The sequence below is a fragment of the Pristiophorus japonicus genome, chromosome 1, assembly GCF_044704955.1.
Source record: "Pristiophorus japonicus isolate sPriJap1 chromosome 1, sPriJap1.hap1, whole genome shotgun sequence".
NCBI classification, from domain to species: Eukaryota; Metazoa; Chordata; class Chondrichthyes; family Pristiophoridae; genus Pristiophorus; species Pristiophorus japonicus.
The window spans coordinates 414,238,295-414,257,186 of record NC_091977.1 but is presented as its reverse complement, the minus strand read 5'-3'; the positions used below and the strand labels follow the sequence as shown (position 1 = coordinate 414,257,186).

Below are 18,892 nucleotides of genomic sequence, written 5' to 3'. Positions count from 1 at the left end.
TAGATCGAGGCATAGAGCACAAAAGCAAGGAAGTTATGATGAACCTTTATAAAAACACTGGTCCGACCACAACTGGAGTATTGTGTATAATTCTGGGCACTGCACTTTAGGAAGGATGTGAAGACCTTGGTGTACTTGCCTCTAACCTCATTGGAAAGACCCTTGCTTCATGGTGCCACAATGTTGCCTAGCGACCACCCGCTTCTGAGTTGCTGTCACTGTCCACCTTATATATTTCTCCAACACTAAGGCCCCGATTTTAACTCTGTGTGCAAGGGTCAGGACATGCAATAAAGAGATTTAAATTCCTGCATGAACCTGGTGGTAATTCACTGAGGTGGCTGACTTGGGTAGGAGCAGGAGACTCACAGTTGGGAACCTGAGGAAATGGTCCCCAGGACTAAAGTAAGTGCTTCAGTTATAGTTGGCAAGAGATTGTGATTGGGGAAGGAGGAAAACCTGGGCAGGGAAGGCTCCTGCTATCCTTGTGGGGCCTGGTGGAACACACCTGCCCCTCTTGGTCCACAAGGAATCTGTCCAAACTAGCCTTCCTGACCTCTTATGACCCTGCTCCTGCTTATCGCCAGATTTCTCTGATGAGTCCAGCATTCAGTGCAACACACCCAACCTGGGGTTAGTCACATTGGGGTTCTAATTACATTGTAGAACCCCAACTTTCACATTTATGAGTCCCCTCACCTGCCTACGGCAAGCATTTCCAATGCTTCCTGAGACCCATCAATTTATAAATGGTAGTGGGGGCAGCAGGTCAAACTGAGATGTGAATACTCTGGCTGTATTTTAAACCCCTGCCTGCCCTGTTCCCATCTTCTCATTCTTACTGCAATTATGCAAGACATTGGTGAGGCCACACCTGGAGTACTGTGTACAGTTCTGGTCTCCTTACCTAAGGAAAGACATACTTAGAGGGAGTGTAATGAAGGTTCACCAGACTGGTTCCTGGGATGAGTGGATTGCCCTGTGAGCAGAGCGAGAGTAGACTAGGCCAATATTCCCTAGAGTTTAGAAGAATGAGAGGTGATCTAATTGAATCATATAAAATTCTTAAGGAGCTTGACAGGGTTAATGCTGTTTCTCTTGGCTAGGGAATCTCGAACACTGGTACACAGTCTCAAAATAAGGGGTCGGCCATTTAGCACTGATGAGGAAACATTTCTTCACTCAGAGTTGTGAATCTTTGGAATTCTCTATCCCAGAGGGCTGTGGAGGCTCAGAAGTGGATATTGTGGGAAGGTGAAGTTGAGGTCGAAGATCAGCCATGATCTTGAATGGCGAAGCAGACTCGAAGGGCCAAATGGCCTACTCCAGCTCCTATTTCTTATGTTCTTGTGTGCTTATGTTCATCAGGTGCGTCAAGGCTCAAATGTCTATTTGATAGTTCCAGTAACTTCGGGGCTCCCGCCACCTGAGAGTCCTGTCTCTCATTGCTGCCCCAGCAGATGGTCACCCATGTCTCTCTTTCTACATTATCCCTGTGTCCTGAATTGTCCAGCACTGCCTATTGGGTGATCATCACCATCATAGGCAGTCCCTCGGAATTGAGGAAGACTTGCTTCCACTCCTAAAGTGATTTCTTTGGTGGCTGAATAGTCCAATACGAGAGCCACAGACCCTGTTACAGGTGGGACAGACATTCGTCGAGGGAAGGGGTGGGTGGGACTGGTTTGCCCGCGTGCTCCTTCCGCTGCCTGCGCTTGACCTCTTCACTCTATCGGCGATGAGAATCGAGGTGCTCTGCGCCCTCCCGGATGCACTTTCTTCACCTAGGGCGGTCTTTGGCCAAGGTCTCCCAGGTATCAGTGGCGATGTCGCACTTTACCAGAGAGGCTTTGAGGGTCTCCTTGTAACATTTCCGCTGCCCACCTTTGGCTCATTTGCCATAAAGGAGCTCCGCATTGAGCATTTGCTTAGGGAGTCTCGTGTCTGGCATGCGAACTATGTGGCCTGCCCAGCGAAGCTGATCGAGTGTGGTCAGTGCTTCAATACTGGGGATGTTAGCCTGGACGAGGACACTGATGTTGGTGCACCTGTCCTCCCAGGGGATTTGCAGGATCTTGCAGAGACATCGTTGGTGATATATCTCCAGCGACTAGAGGTGCCTTCTATACATCGTCCATGCCTCTGATCCATACAGGAGGACGGGTATTACTACATCCCTATGGACCATGAGCTTGGTGGTAGGTTTGAGGGCCTGGTCTTCAAACACACTTTTCCTCATATGGGAAATGGTCCACGTTGTCGAGGGCCACGCCGTGAATCTTGATGGAGGGCAATGCTGTGCAGCGAAGACAGGCTGGTGGAGGACTTTTGTCTACGGATATTAAGTGTAAGGCCCATGCTTTTATATGCCTCGTTGAATACATTGACTATATCCTCGAGTTCAGCCTCAGAATGTCTGCATACTGCTGCTCAACAACAGATGATCTTAGACCTGGCCTGGAGACGGCAAAGGTTGAACAGCTTCTCACTGGTTCTGTAGTTTAGTTCCAATCCAGTGGGGAGCTTGTTGAGTGTGAGGCGGAGCATGGTGGCGAAGAAGATTGAGAAAAGGGTTGGAGCGATGACGCAGCCCTGTTTGACCCCGGTCCGGACATGAATTGGGTCTGTAATGGATCCATTGGTAAGGATCACGGCCTGCGTGTCGTCATGGAGCAGGCGAAGGATGTTGACAAACTTTTGGGGGCATCCGAAATGGAGGAGGGCGCTTCATAGTCCCTCACGGTTGACAGTATCAAAGGCCTTTGTAAGATCGAAAAAGGCCATGTATAACATAGAAACATAAAAAAATAGGTGCAGGAGCTGGCCATTTGGCCCTTCGAGCCTGCACTGCCATTCAAAATGATCGTGCAACCTCAGTACCCCACCCCTGCTTTCTCTCCATACCCCCTGATCCCTTTAGCTGTAAGGGCCACATCTAACTCCATTTTGAATATGTCCAACAAACTGGACTCCACAACTTTCTGTGGTAGAGAATTCCACAGGTTCACAACTCTGGGTGGAAAAAGTTTCTCCTCATCTCAGTCCTAAATGGCTTACCCCTTATTCTTAGACTGTGTTCCCTGGTTCTGGACTTCCCCAACAACGGGAACATTCTTCCTGCATCTAACCTGTCCAATCCCGTCAGAATTTTACACGTTTGAGATCCCCTCATTCTTCTAAATTTCAGTGAATACAAGCCTAGTCGATCCAGTCTCTCCACATATGTCAGTCCTGCCATCCTGGAAATCAGTCTGGTAAACTTTCGCTGTACTTCCTCAATAGCAAGAACGTTCTTCCTCAGATTAGGAGACCAAAACTGCACACACAATGCTCAAGGTGTGGTCTCACCAAGGCCCTTTACAACTGCAGCAAGACATCCCTGCTCCTATGCTCAAATCCCTTGGCTATGAAGACCAGCATGCCATTTGCTTTCTTTACTGCTGCTGTACTTGCAAGCCTACCTTCAATGTACCATGACACCCAGGTCTCGTTGCACCTCCCCTTTTACTAATCTGTCACTGTTCAAATAATAATCTGCCTTCCTGTTTTTGCCACAAGTGGATAGCCTAATGGATCCGTTGGTAAGGATCACGGCCTGCATGTCATCGTGAAGCAGGCGAAGGATGTTGACAAACTTTTGGGGGCATCCGAAACGGAGGAGGACGCTCCATAGACCCTCACAATTGACAGTGTCAAAGGCCTTTGTAAGATCGAAAAAGGCCATGTATAAGCGCTGGCGCTGGCGCTGCTCCCTACATTTTTCCTGCAGCTGTCGTGCTGCAAAGATCATATCCGTTGTGCCCCATCAGGAACGAAATCCGCATTGTGATTCTGGGAGGAGCTCCTCGGCCACAGGGAGAAGACGGTTGAGGAGAATTTGAGCAACAACTTTCACAGTGGCTGGAGCAGGGAGATTCCCCTGTAGTTGCCGCAGTTGTCTTGTCCCCTTTTTAAGAAATGGTCACGATTACTGCATCTCTAAGATCTCCCGGCATGTTCTCCCTCCAGATGAGAGAGATGAGGTCATGTATCCGTGCCAACAGTGCCTCTCCGCCATACTTTAGCGCCTCAACAGGGATTCCATCCGCACCCGTAGTCTTGTTATTCTTGAGCTGTTTTATGTCTTTGCCTAACTCATGCAGCATTGGAGTTTCCCTGAGTTGGTGGCGGGTCGCATGCTGCGGGATGGAGTCGAGAATACTCGAGTCAAAGGCAGAGTCTCGATTGAGGAGATCTTCAAACTGCTCCTTCCACCAGGCCCTGACAGCCTCGGTGTCCTTGATGAGTGTTTCCCCGTTCTTGGCCAGGAGTGGGTTGTGGCCTTGGGAGTTTGGACCATAGGTGGCCTTGACTGTAATGAAGAATCCTCGCAAATCGTGGCTGTTGGCCAGTTGTTGTATCTCCTGTGCTTTCTCCATCCACCACCTGTTCTTTAGGTCCCAGGTTTTTTGTTGGACCTGAGCCTTGAGCCGTCTGTAATGTTGCTTTGCAGCTCCCGAGATGGGTTGTTGCTTGAGGCTCAGAAATGCTTTGCGCTTACGATATATAAGTTCTTGGATCTCCTGATCATTTTCATCCAACCAGTCCTGGTGTTTTCTGGTTCGCAGCACTGGTTATAGAGGCCTGGAGGGCAGGCCAAGCGCTGTGGGCATTCAACATCTCCAGATCATCAAGGCACACCAAATTAGCTGTGAGGCGCTGGCTGTATAGGGCTCTCTTAGCTGGGTCTTTAAATGCCCCAGCATTAACATTTTTGCAGAACTGCTTCTGCTGTCCCCTCTGCTTTGGGGCTATGTTAATGTCGATGATGGATCGGATTAGGCGGTGGTCCGTCCAGCAGTCGTCAGCTCCTGTCATGGCGCGGGTGATGCGCACATCCTTGCGATCGCTGGCTCGGACGATGACATAGTCGAGCAGGTGCCATTGTTTGGAGGGAGGGTGTTGCCACGATGCCTTGTATTTATCCCTCTGGTGAAACAGGGTGTTGGTGATGAGGAGTTCATGTTCTACACAATTTGTCAGGAGTAGGGTACCGCTGGAGTTGGCTTTCCCTACCCCTTCTCTGCCAATCACACCTCCCTAGAGTGCTGTGTTTGCCGACCCTGGCATTAAAGTCACCGAGGTGGATCAATTTGTCGCCCGTGGGGACGCAGGACAAAGATGTCTCGAGGTTGGAATAAAAACCCTCTTTAGCCTCATCCGTTGCATCGAATGTAGGGGCGTATGCACTGATGACTGTGGTGCATTGGTTCTGGGATAGGTTAAGACGAAGAGTCATGAGGTGTTCGTTAACCCCACAGGGGGAGTCTTTGAGGCGGCCGACCAGCTCATTCTTGACGGCAAAGCCGACTCCATGAAGGCGGTGTTCTGTCTCTGGTTTTCCTTTCCAGAAAAAGGTATAACCTCCATGTTCCTTCAGCTGACCTTCCCCTGCCTGCCGGGTCTCGCTTAGGGCGGCGATGTCAATGTCAAAACGTCTGAGTTCCCGGGCAACTATAGCGGTGCGGCATTCCGGCCTCTTGCTGTTGGAATTGTTCATGAGGGTCCTGACGATCCAGGTCCCGAACTTTATTTTAGCGAAGTGGAAGATGCCAGTGCTGAGTTCTTTTAACGTGGGGTGGCCACTGCACGTCGGCAAACACACGGGCTTAGCCGAGCAAGGTTTTGGTCCAGTGGCAAGGGGGTCCAAGATAACTGGAGACCAGGCACAGCTGTATAAGCCTAATTGCCTACGGCGAGGTGTTGGCTGCAAACTCGGCACCGAGTAGCACCCTTGGTGGTAGATGGCCCGAGGCTTGGTGGGGGGGCAAGCATTAGGAAAGTCACTTCCAAAGTTATTTTAGAAGTTTAAAATATTTCCAAATTGTTTAAAAAGATTAAGAGTTGATTAAAAGTTGATAAAGATTCACAATTTATTTAAAAAGTTTCTAAAGGTTGTTAAAAAGTCAAAGATGTAGATCAATAATGGGTGTTTAAAAGTATTTCGATTAAAAGTCTAAAATGTAAGGTTTAAAAGTTTAGAAGTTGATTAAAAGTTTAAAAATTGATTAAAAGTTGGTTCGAAGTTTAAGATGTTTGGTTGAACGCCGGCGGCTGGTTCAGCGCCGGCCACAGAGTTCCTTCGGCCATTGAACGCCAGCCTTGGTCCCTTCGGCCATTGAACGCCAGCCTTGGTCCCTTCGGCCATTGAACGCCAGCCTTGGTCCCTTCGGCCATTGAACGCCAGCCTTGGTCCCTTCGGCCATTGAACGCCAGCCTTGGTCCCTTCGGCCGGTTGAACGCCAGCCTTGGTCCCTTCGGCCGGTTGAACGCCGGCCTTGGTCCCTTCGGCCGGTTGAACGCCGGCCTTGGTCCCTTCGGCCGGTTGAACGCCGGCCTTGGTCCCTTCGGCCGGTTGAACGCCGGCCTTGGTCCCTTCGGCCGGTTGAACGCCGGCCTTGGTCCCTTCGGCCGGTTGAACGCCGGCCTTGGTCCCTTCGGCCGGTTGAACGCCAGCCTTGGTCCCTTCGGCCGGTTGAACGCCGGCCTTGGTCCCTTCGGCCGGTTGAACGCCGGCCTTGGTCCCTTCGGCCGGTTGAACGCCGGCCTTGGTCCCTTCGGCCGGTTGAACGCCGGCCTTGGTCCCTTCGGCCGGTTGAACGCCGGCCTTGGTCCCTTCGGCCGGTTGAACGCCGGCCTTGGTCCCTTCGGCCGGTTGAACGCCGGCCTTGGTCCCTTCGGCCGGTTGAACGCCGGCCTTGGTCCCTTCGGCCGGTTGAACGCCGGCCTTGGTCCCTTCTGCCGGACCACATTCTGGACAGTTACAATCCCGAAACTCCTCATCTTCCCTAATGCTGTGGTGTGTGGCTACTAAAGCAGTTTTAGTCCAGACGCTCAATTTTCTGACGCACACTGGATTGACTGAGAATCCATGATCACTGACCATATCCCGTTCCGTACACATAGTGAGAGTTCGCTCCACTGCCATCTCTTTGTGTCTAACTCAAAAATATAGATAGTGTTAGCCTGGTGGTGAGGTGGGGGAGGGTAAGCTGTGGGGAGAGGAGAAGGAGAGAACTCTTTTGATGGTGCTTCAAGCTGAACTCTGAGGCTAAACTCCACACTCCCCTGGCCTCTAGTCGGTTGAAATTGAGCCTTCTCTACTGTCAATTCAAGAACAGCTAATCATACCTCATTTGTAACCAATTAATTATCTTTTATTGCCTGAGACCAGTTCACTGTTTAGGCGTCAAATAAACAATTCTAAATTGCTGAGTTTTGAATGAAATATATGTAAATTGAAAATACAGTAAAAATAAAAATGTCAAGAATTGTGTCCCACTCACTCTCTCTGAATTGAAGTTCCATGTTCTTCACGTATTTCACAGTTCACTGGTCTCACTTTCATTTAAATATGTCCGGTACCTATACTTCTAAGGTTTGTGCTTTCATAATCAGCAATAATGAGTCAAACTCAGTAATTCCTTTCAGATTTGACTTGACATTGCATTCACTGTCTGATGCACACAATCAACCCTGTCTTTCCCTTAACACTACCTAGATTTGGATTTGCGAGTTATATAGCCCACTTTAGTGCTTTTATTTTTCAATAAACCACAATCCTGCCATGTGTCCTCCATATCACCTATAAAACCACAATAGCCTGAACAAACTGCCATCCAATTTGAGTGCTGTGTTTGATTAGGAAAGGCGTGCAGTTTTTGAATATATCACACAAGGGTTAATAATCTGCTTTTACAATTTGATACCATTCAACTTTATTCTGTACTTAACATTTAGCATAATCTCTAACATTATTGGCTGTGTAAATTGAGAAATACTACCAGATTTAAAGTTTTTGCAAAAGTCCTGGGAGGCCATGTGTGGTTGAGACTACTGTCCTCCATCTCTGGTGTTGGGAAAGAAAACAAAAATTGTTGAGCACGGGGACCAGTGTTTATTTCCTCAATCGCTTTTAAGGAAAGCCTTGACCTCTGACCTGCGAGACTTTGCTCAGTCACAGTACAATCAACTGTGTCTACTATAAATATAAATACCTCTATCGCAACAGATTTTCATTTATATAATTTCCTTTCGTCTACAGTGGTACAACTTTATATCAATACAAACTTAGTAGCTTTTCAGTTATTTAATCGTATTTCTGCTACAACTCTCCTAATGGCCTGAATATTAATGGTGGTGGGTTGGGACTTGGGTGGGGCCCCAAAGCGGTCAGGAAACCCGGGAGAACAGGTTTCCCTCGGGCCCTATTGAATTTAACGGCAGAGGTTGATGCGCACGGGAAACCACTGTTTCACATCCACAGCCGCCAGATTGACGCGCTGGCTGGGTGCGAGCGGGTAGGCCCATGGCACTAGGTCGCACAGAGGAGGGAGGAAGAGATCGCATTGGGGCTGAGGCAGCCGGAGGAGCACAGGGTGGGGCCTGTGCTGGGAATGATTGGAGGCCGGGAGCAGAGCGGGGGTGGGTGGGTGGGGGGGGGTCATGAATTATCAGGGGCCGGAGGAGCAGGTCAACAATTGGTGGGTGGTGTTGGCAATGATTGGCAGCCAAAAGAGCACAGGGAGGGCTGGAGGAGAGGGGGTGGGGGTGTCAGCAACGATCGGGGACTGGAAGGCAGGATCGGGGGAAGGGGGGAAAGAAAGATGACATCAGAGGACTGCAGGAGCATGGGGAGGCCTCGTGGGGGACTCTCAGATGGCAGGGGTTGGATTAGGCAGAGACGCTAGATCCAAGAGATGAGTGTAAAGGCACTTACCTCATCGATCCAGCAGTCCTCGCCTTCCATTAGCTGGTGGGTTTCACGAGGCCTGCAAAACGCCACCAGCTAAAGTTAAATTCAAAATGGAGGTTAAAGCTGAGACTTTCAGCCTCATTATAAGATGTAAATGGGAGACTCTCCTCCTGGGAGCGGGTTGTCTGTCCGCTTCCATTTCTCCCGTCTTGCTTCAGTTCAAATCAGAAGTGGGCGGGATGAAACGGGTTCTGGTAGGGATTCAAATTTTTAACGCTAACTTCCTGCACGATCCCAACCCACCTGTTTATTTTAAGGTTAAAATTCCCCCCAACTTAGCTCATTGAGCCATATGGACCATTAAGTTCCCCAAATAAAAACAGAAAATGCTGGAAATCTCAGTGGGTCAGGCAGCATCTGTGAAGAGAAAGCAGAGTTAACGCTTCGAGTCGATGACGCTTCGTCATAAAGAACAGATTCTTAGCAAGCACTGAAAGGGGGAGAGGAAGAAAAAAACAAAAAGGAAGGTTTGTGATGGGGTGGAAGACAGGAGAGATTAGAGAGACAAAAGGGATGAAGGGCCTAATTGAAATAGTAATGCCAGGAGTTAGACAAACATTAGTCAAGATATGGTGTGAATGATGGGATAATGACCAGCTGCCATTAGAGACCAGGAGAAAAAAAAGGAAGGAAGAAACAGGTTGGGGGGGTGGGGGGAACCAAAGATCGGCAGCGGTTACGCTCTGAAATTGTTGAACTCAATGTTGAGTCCAGTAAAGTGCCTAAATGAAAGATGAGGTGCTGTTCCTCGAGCTTGCGCTGAGTTTTGTTGGAACAGTATAGGAGACCGAGGACAGAGAGGTCAGAATGGGAGTGGAGTGGAGAATTAAAGTGACAGGCGACCAGAAGCTCAGGGTCACACTCTGAATGAAGGTGCTCTGCAAACGGTCACCCAATCTACGCTTGGTCTCCCCAATGTAGAGGAGACCACACTGTGAGCAGCGAGTTCAGTATGCTAAATTGAAAGAAGTACAAGTAAATTGCTGTTTCACCTGAAAGGAGTATTTGGGGCCCTGGATAGTGGGAAGGGAGGAGGTAAAAGAGTAGGTGTTGCATCTCCTGTGCTTGCACGGGAAGGTGCCGTGGGAAGTGGAGAGGGTGCTGGGGATGACTGCGGAATTAACCAGGGTGTCGCGGAGGGAGCAGTCCCTTCGGAATGCTGGGAGGGGAGGGGAAGATGTGATTGGTGGTGGGATCATGCTGGAGGTAGTGGAAATGGAGAAGGATGATCCGTTGAATGTGGAGGCTGTTGGGGTGAAAGGTGAGGACAAGGGGAACCCGGTCATGATTCTGAGGGAGGGGAAAGTGTGAGAGCAGAGGTGCAGGAAATTGAACGGACATGGTCGAGGGCTATGTTAACCACAGTGGAGGGAAATCCTCTGTTGAGGAAAAAGGAAGACATGTCAGAGGCACTAGTGTGAAAGGTGGCATCGTCAGAGTAGATGTGACTGAGACAGAGAAATTGGGAGTCCTTACAGGATGTGGGGGGGGGAGGGGGAGGGGGGGAAGAGGGAAGTGTAGTCCAGGTAACTGTGGGAGTCAGTGGGCTTATAGTGGATACTGGTCGAAAGCCTATCCCCAGAGATGGAGAAGTCGAGGAAGGGAAGGGAAGAGTTGGAGATGGACCATATGAAGGTGAGGGAAGGGTGGAAATTGGATGCAAAGTGAATTAAACTCCCAGGTTTGTTGCCAATACTACTTCCTATTTTCAGAAGATTTCACATCTCCACATCTGCCACTAACAGACAGATGACAAACTGATATGACTTTTCACATTAGTCTGGACTGTATAATAAACAATCTTGTTTTATTGCTCGAGAGGAAACCCAAGAGGAAATGATTCCCTTCATTGCAAGGCTAGTTATTCTCTGACGCACTAAACTAATTCTGCCACATTGGCTTGAAAGCAGACCAGAAACCCACATTGGTGCACATGGACACTGGTTACGTCAATTGGGTAGATTTTCAACTTGCCACCCGGGCTTAAAACTGCTGCTGCAGATCCACCACCCATTATACTGAAAAACTGATTTTCATTTCCATGGAAAATCTACCCAGTGTCTTTTGGTTCCATAGCATGTATGCATTATGGAAAGGAGGAAGAGAAATGATTCAATCTCAACTATTTTAAGTATGAGAGTGTCACTTAAAATTGGGTTAGCTACTTCCCTCCTTGCCCGTCAAAAGGTCTATAAGTTCAACCACACTTTTTGTTACTTCTCCTAATTCTCCTGCTGGCAATTGGTCTACGGTCTCCTATGTGATGTGCCTTTGGACATATTATCATAAAAGTACTATACAAATGAAAACTCTTTGTAGGTTTCTGTTTTAAGTATAGTTTTTTCACATGTGGTTCTGTTCATGCAGTTGCCTCTTATTCTAGTGTTGAAATGTTTGTATACACACACATTCTTGTTGCTCCTGAGATGTCAAACTTCCTGACTAACACAACGTAGTTCCTTTGGATACCAGCTGACTTTGACCGTAGTCAGTATATGGTGAGGATTTGAACAGCTAGCCGTATGAATTCTATGGTGAATGATGCCCTTTACTCAGCAGTTTAGACATCTTCCTATTACAAGGAATAAATATTAGATATTGCTCTTTCCCCAGATGTTATAAAAATGAAATATTCCATTTTATAAATCTATCAGCAATTTGGGCTACCAATTCACAAAATACAGCAAAGTCAACAAATGAAGTAGGGCTTTATCAGAAATGACTCACCGGCTCAAATAACGTTTAAATAATTAACATTTTCATTTGTTATTCAAGACCAGAGTTTAATATTTCCTTGTTTGAAATGTAAGCTGAATAGTGGAGCATGGCTATCAATTGGGAGCTAGAGATTAGCATTGAACAGTCTTTCTCCAGAAACAGATATTTTGAATATTTCCAGGTTGGTGTGAAGGAAAGAAATGGGGCTTACCAGTTTACAGTTTCTTGCTTGGCACCGCTGGAGTTCTGTTCCAATAACATGTCTAGAGCTTCAGTTTTCTTGATCTCTGAATAGCTGTGTAAATTAAATTTAGCCACCGTGGCTGGAATTTTCCCAATCCTGGGGTGCGGGTTGAAAAGAGCCCCCACTTCCATGTCCTCTCTCAACATAGCACAGCAGCGAGGATTGGAGCTACAGGATAAGCAAGCGCTGAGTGCACAGCCTCTTCAGAGGAGGAGGAACAGGTGGAAGACAATGAGGAGGAGGAACGTGAGGTGGAGATGACACCAGCAGTGGCACACATTGCTTCCTGGGAGGCCGGTATGGCATCTTAATAGCCAGATTTACTTAACTTGCTTGAATACACCTGTATGGCTGCCAATTGCTGCACTATGTCCCCTTCCCGCCAATAGCACCATATAGCAAGCCTACAATGACCAAGCCATTCCTCTCACCCATTGCTCGAGGCTAAGTCATGCCTCCCCATTCACTCCAAGTGATAAGGCCACTTCCCAGGTTGCAGGCAAAAATGGACAAGACAGGACAATGGTGCAAAGAAATATATTTATCTGTCATAAATGTAACTGAAACATATCATTAACATTTTTTCATACACCGATGTGTATCTAGGATTGTCTTTTTTTCTCTTCTGTATGCTTCTGCAAAGTGCAACCCCTGTGGTTTCAGCAGACTTGGTTGCAGACTGCCCACTTCCCCGCTTTGACACTTTTGGCAGGCATCCTCTGGGTTTTGGAGCCTGAGAGGGCCCCGCCAAAGTCTGCTGCTCCTGCAAGTATGCAGGGGAAGACTCGGCCATCGGGATCCGAGGAAGCATGTGGAGCTCTGACTTGGGGAGGCAATGGGGGAGAAATGAGAGCACTTTGATGAATTAGAAGTGTTATAATAAGAATGGATGATACCATTATACACATGATAACATTTCACTGGTTGCTGACATCAGTCACTATATGGGTGACTGTTGTATGCCATGTGGCAGTGTGAGATGTAATTCTGTCATCAGCTTGCTGGAATGTCCCCCTCTCTGTCTCCCACCACCAGCAGCTCTGTAAGTCCAGAGATCTCTCCTCTGCTGAAGTCAATGATGGAAGATTGGAGGGCCATCTCCAGTTCTCTGCCTCCCCCTATTCTTTTGTGGGTTCTCTTCAAGTAGGGAAAGAAGAGAACCTTGAGTGTAAGGACTGGATGGGCTACATCTGTAGAGGGTGACTGAGGGAGTGGTGTGACATTGTCAAATAGCCGCCTTCTGTGGTGTTACTTGCTATGATTACATAATGATGAGAGTGCGTGTCAACCCAATGAATAGTCAGATGGGGATGTGAGTAGACAGAGGGATGGGTGGACCTACAAAATAGGTTGGTATGTGGAATGATGTGCAGGAGTAGGCTTGGGAAGGCAGTGTGATGAGGTTGTATTGACAGGCAAATCAGGATGTATGTGAGTGTGACATTGCACTCACCTTTCCTGACCTCATTACATCATTGAATCTTTTCTGGCACTGGATCCACGTCCGCCTGACCATATTCCAGCTACTGACCACCTCTGCAATCTCCAACTGAGCCCTTGTGTCTTTGGATGGTTGGTTTCGTCCATCCCAGGGAAGAGGACTTCCCGATGTGCTCTTACTGCCTGCACCAGAACTTCCAGGGAAGCATCGGTGAATCTTAGCACTGCCCGCTGTCTTGTCTGCATGACCCACAGTTTTATCAGTTTTATTGCGTTATTGTGACCTCGGAAAACCACCTTATGCACTCCTACATCAAACTTCAAATGAGATGTGTGCAAGGCTGCTTTAAAAATCTGCACTGAAAACGAGTCATTGGTGACCTCATCAGACCTGCTCCATTTAATTGTGCCAGGAAATGCGCATAACTGTTTTAATTGGGGCCATTAAGTCAAATGCTCACTGTTGAACACACTGTAGACCTCTTCGGGTTCCTGACCCGTTACTTGGCCCGCACGCACGCAATCCAACTCCGTGGTAAAGATTACGGCCAATGTACTTCAACACTGAAATGCTGTGCATGATATTTTAGATTGTTATAACGCAAATGATTTCAACCTAATGAATTGTTTTATTGCTTAAAACTGCTGTTTTAATGTAATATTTTTCTTCCAGGCATGGTGAATGGTGGAAAGCCAAGTCTCTAGTAACTAGGAAAGAGGGATTTATTCCGAGCAATTATGTGGCAAATATCAACACATTGGAAACAGAAGAGTATGTTTCTACTATTTTTACACTTGGAAGATGTGCAATTTGTTTTTGTTTCATATTGTTTGCAAATCAATACTAACATTTGTTATTTTTGAGGTGGTTCTTTAAAGATATCAGCCGCAAGGATTCAGAGAGGCATCTATTAGCGTCTGGAAATAAATCTGGTGCTTTCCTAATTAGGGAGAGTGAAACGTCAAAAGGTATGATATTTTTTTTTTAACTGCTGACCGCAATTTTTACATTTTATGAAGGAATATTATGTGACTGTGATCTGAGTGTACAGTCCAGTTCTGGATGATGAGTTAGACTGATTAGTTAGATGTGTGCTGTTTTGGATAAATCCTCAGATACCTATCCCAGTCTATGATGTCATAAGTTACCCAAATCTCCATTTTAGGTACCAATCCACTCTTGGTTCTAAACCAAATGAAATCTTTATATTACCAGGAAATTATGAAGAGTGTGCTGAGCAAATCACTATCACTATCATTTTGAGCTATTGCTCTTGCATAGAAGAAAATATAAGAATGAAAACAAATATCAAAATGGTAAAACTACTTTTGAAGATTGAAAAAGTTTCAATGAATTTGTTTTTTGAGAGGATGGATTCTGGACACCCAAGCTCATTCTTTAAAAATTCCAGGTTAGGGGTTAAAAAGCGCATCTGTATCTGCTCTACTCCCAACATTGTGCCTTAATTCCATCCTCCAAGCATTCCTCCACTGTGTCATTATGAAATTTTGCACTTCCCACAGTCACTATCCTTGTTACCTAGATTGAATGAGGTGGGCTAAACTGTGGCAGATGGATTTCAACACCGATAAGTGAGGTCATCCATTTTGGACCATAAAAGTATAGATCTGATTTTTTTTTTTTAAATGAAAAGCTAGGAACAGTGGAGGTCCAAAAGAGATTTAGTGGTCCATGTACAGAGATTACTAAAATGTAGTAGTCTGGCACAAAATGTAATCAAAAAAGCTAATAGAATGCTAGCCTTTATAATTAGGGGGCTATAATATAATGGGGAGGAAGTTTTTCTACAGCTATACAAAGCCCTGGTTAGACTACATCTGGAGTATTGTGTACAGTTCTGGGTACTGTACCTTAGAAAGAATGCATTGGCCTTGGAAGGTGTGCAATGCAGATTCACCAGAATGTTACCAGGGCTCCCAGGGTTAAATTATTAGGCAAAATTGCATAAAATAGATTGTATTCCCTGGAATATAGAAGGTTAAGTGGAAATGTTATAGATGCTTTTAGGATTTTGAAAGGAATTGATAGGGTAGTGAGAGAGAAACTCTTTCTGCGGTGGGGGAGTCTAGATCAAAGGAACGTAACCTTAAAATCAGAGCCAGGCCATCAGGAGAGAAAATGGGAAACAGTTCTTCATGCAAAGAAGTGTAGAAATCTCTCTCTCAAAAAGCAAACATTTTTGCTCAATTAATCATTTTAAGTCTGAGCTCAGTATATTTTTGCTAGCCAAAGGGTATTAAGGGGTATGGTGTCAGGTGGATGGAGTTGAGATACAGATGAGCCACGATCTCATTGAATGGCAGAACAGGTTCAAGCCTACTCCTGTTCCGATGTACCTCTGATTTGGCCAATTTAGTGCCAGTCTTAAATACCCATAATTTAAAGATAGATACTAGAATGTAAAAATTCAAGGAAACACATTTATCGTTTACAAAAATGTTATGCTATACTTGGAGCTCAGTTTTAAACCCACCTTAATCTTGCTTACTTTTCTTTTCTCAGGAAGTTACTCATTGTCGATGAAAGATTTTGATCCTCAGATGGGTGATGTAGTTAAACACTACAAGATTCGATGCTTGGACAGTGGAGGGTTTTACATCTCTCCTAGAATTACATTTATTGACCTAAATGAGTTAATTAAACATTATCAAAGTAAGTGCTTCCATTTTGTACAATATATCTGAAATATGAGTTGATGTATAAGCATCATAACATAATAACTGAAACAATTATTGTAACTAGACAAAAAACCAAATTCATCAATTAGTTTGCCAATATATTGGGCCACAAATTGCGGTTGGAGGCTTCCCGCGGGAGGACGCCTCTGACCACACACACAATCTAAGTACCTGGTGGTCCCGCTCCAATGTAGACTTTAGGTCCCAGGCCTAGCTGCGCAGCCCAGTGCAGTGGCCACGCATCCCAGGAGGGTAAGCACTTCCTGGGATCACATAGGCCTGGACCACCAATCACAATGTAGTATTCTCATTGATAGTAATGGAAGCTCGGAGCTTCCATTATTATCAATGAGAATACCCCTAAAAGCAAAGAAAATGCACACAAACAAAAAGAACACTTCATCTTTTTTTTTTAAAGTAACCGAAATTAAATTAAATTCAGTGTTCTATATAAAAAAAAATATATAATTTTTTTGAATTAAAAAAAAAAAAAAAAATGTTTTACTAGTGTTCAACCTAAACTTACCTTCAGGGTTTTTAATATAAAGATCTGGAATAAAACGTATTTTTTTCTATCTTTTAAAACTCTTGTGCTGGTAAAAGCAGGCCTTCAACAGTTTTATTTGCTGTTTTTTCAGAGTTTCCATAAGCGGGTAAACCTCCATGGAAATGCACCCCCTCTATATTAAGTCATGTCTAGATTTCGAGCATTTGAATGTTGAGTATGAAAAGCATTCCAGCAATCCATTTGTAGCGTACTGCCCTTTCCATCATGCATTGCACAAGTTTTGCATGAAAACCTTGTGGCTTCAGCGATAACCAAAGTTTCACAGTACCACAGGGGCACTTATTAAATTCTGCTCTGGCTACTCAGTTGATTTCCACAGAACTTTCTAATCTTTTGTGCTTGTATACCTACATGCCTTCAGGATTTTTTTTTTTGCAGTATTTTCCCATTTAACAGTATAAATGTTTGTTACAATTATTTTGCAGTTGCATTTAATGTTGAGATGAGAATAAAAATGTATCAAGTTATGGAATGACATTCAGACAGTTTCAATCAGGAGCAGTGATCCACATCAGTGTTGCACCTAGGCAGTAAAATGAAAATCTATCAAAGGGTTACACAACTGTTTTACTTTTCATTCTAAAGCTTTAAAATGCGAGTGAGGGATGTCCATTTCGAGTGCATTCTGGGAACAAATTGCTTTACCCATTTGTTTCCTCGATGGGGGGGTCCCACAATGTAAATGTATCATTTGCCCATCCAACACGTAAGTGATAACTGTAAAATCTGCCAAATCCACAAGGCTATTATGAATTTATATCAGGTTAAAAATGAAAGGTATTTCACATGCATAATCCTTACCCCTTAATGTGCTTAATATTGTGTTTGTTCTCTCTCCAAAGCATGTGCACAGGCTAAATGTGCTAATACAGAAGGCCATCAGCGATCTTTATAATGCCATGTTTCACATTTATACAAATCTTATACCCAGCTCCTGCTCCCCTCCCCTCCCCTCCCCCCAAAAAATGACCTGCTGTGGTCACCACCAACAACTCTGAAACATGAAGCATGACTAGAATGCTGTGTATAAATATATCAACAAACATATTGTCAGTGTAGGTACCTACAAATGGTGCAGAAGCAAAACTTGCAATAACTGCACCAGCATGTAAAATTCTAGAAAAAGAAAGACTTGTATTTATATAGCACCTTTCACAACCACCGGACGTCCCAAAGTACTTTATAGCCAATGAAATGCTTTTATGAAGTGTAGACACTGTTGTAATGTAGGAAACTTTGAGTTGGGCAGTTTGGAAAAGTATGGATGGGAATGTGGACTGGAAGCAACTTGGTTAATACTGTAAATGCATAAAGAATAGAACCATATCCAACTCAAATGAAGTATGTTTGGGCCCAAAAGATAATATTCTGCCACTAGTCAAGAAAAAAAATTAACAAAATGCTTTAAATTCATTACACTAATGAAAGTGTCAATAGAGAATTTGAAGAGTTATTGTGAAGCTGAAGCGATTATGGATGGTATTTCAGATTAAACTGTCTGTTAATTGTTTTAATCGACAGAGCAGCCCGATGGCCTGTGTCGAAAGCTCGGATTTCCCTGTCTTAGCCCCAAACCACAAAAACCATGGGATAAAGATGCATGGGAAATTCCACGAGACTCTGTGAAGCTGGTTAAAAAACTCGGAGCTGGACAGTTTGGCGAAGTATGGATGGGTACGTGGACTGGAGGCTCTTGGTTAATACTATAAATGCTTAAATAATAGAGCCATATCCAACTGGAATTCAGTATTGTTTGGACTCAAAAGATAATGCATAGAGCTCTATTCTATCATTAGTCAAGGTACATAAAATGTATCCTATTAAAAGGCAAGTCTTTGAAAGGTTTTGGGAAACTTGTTCAGGTGGGGGGTTATGTCAGCAAACAAAAGACTTGTGACTGTCACCGTGCAAGTGAAATTATGTGTTTTGATACTATTTGTGGTACTGTACTGTGTTGTGTGGTTGCCAAATTCTTTTTGTTTGATTACTTTAAAATGAAGATGAATCCTCTTAAAGAATAGGCCCATCACCCAAAATCTACTACTTGAACATTAAAATCCCACTAATAATGCATGGAGGAGTGGCTCGGATGAGATGATCACAGATTGTTCATATGTGATCTTTTGGAATATTTAGTAAATTCTGGAGTTTTGGTTTTTAGTGTCTTGCCTGGAAGCACTCCATCTTGGAGAAAGGGAAAATAGTACTCTGGTTTCTTCTGTTAACTGTTACATAGTGCCATTGACAGCAGTCCTGGAATATATTTGGCCTCTTCATCTATTGGGGAGTTGGGAAGGTTGAAAGAAGGAATACAAATGAATGAGGGGGAAGAATAGGCTAAAATTTAGCTTTATTTATTTATTTATTTATTTATATTTATTTATTTATGATTTCTATTAGATTTTGGTATTTTTGGGCCTGGTTACGG

At 45.0% G+C, this 18,892-nt stretch overlaps 1 protein-coding gene across 3 annotated transcripts in view; it reads left to right on the top strand.

Moving 5' to 3' along the window:
• lyn (LYN proto-oncogene, Src family tyrosine kinase) overlaps positions 1 to 18,892 on the top strand; it is a 159,509-nt gene that overhangs the window by 34,856 nt on the left and 105,761 nt on the right. For all 3 annotated transcript variants that reach the window (XM_070892195.1, XM_070892178.1, XM_070892186.1), the window contains exons 5-8: positions 13,870 to 13,968; positions 14,062 to 14,165; positions 15,721 to 15,870; positions 17,986 to 18,138. In XM_070892195.1, coding sequence (XP_070748296.1) covers positions 13,870 to 13,968; positions 14,062 to 14,165; positions 15,721 to 15,870; positions 17,986 to 18,138 — 506 coding nt within the window. The remainder of the gene's footprint in view (positions 1 to 13,869; positions 13,969 to 14,061; positions 14,166 to 15,720; positions 15,871 to 17,985; positions 18,139 to 18,892) is intronic.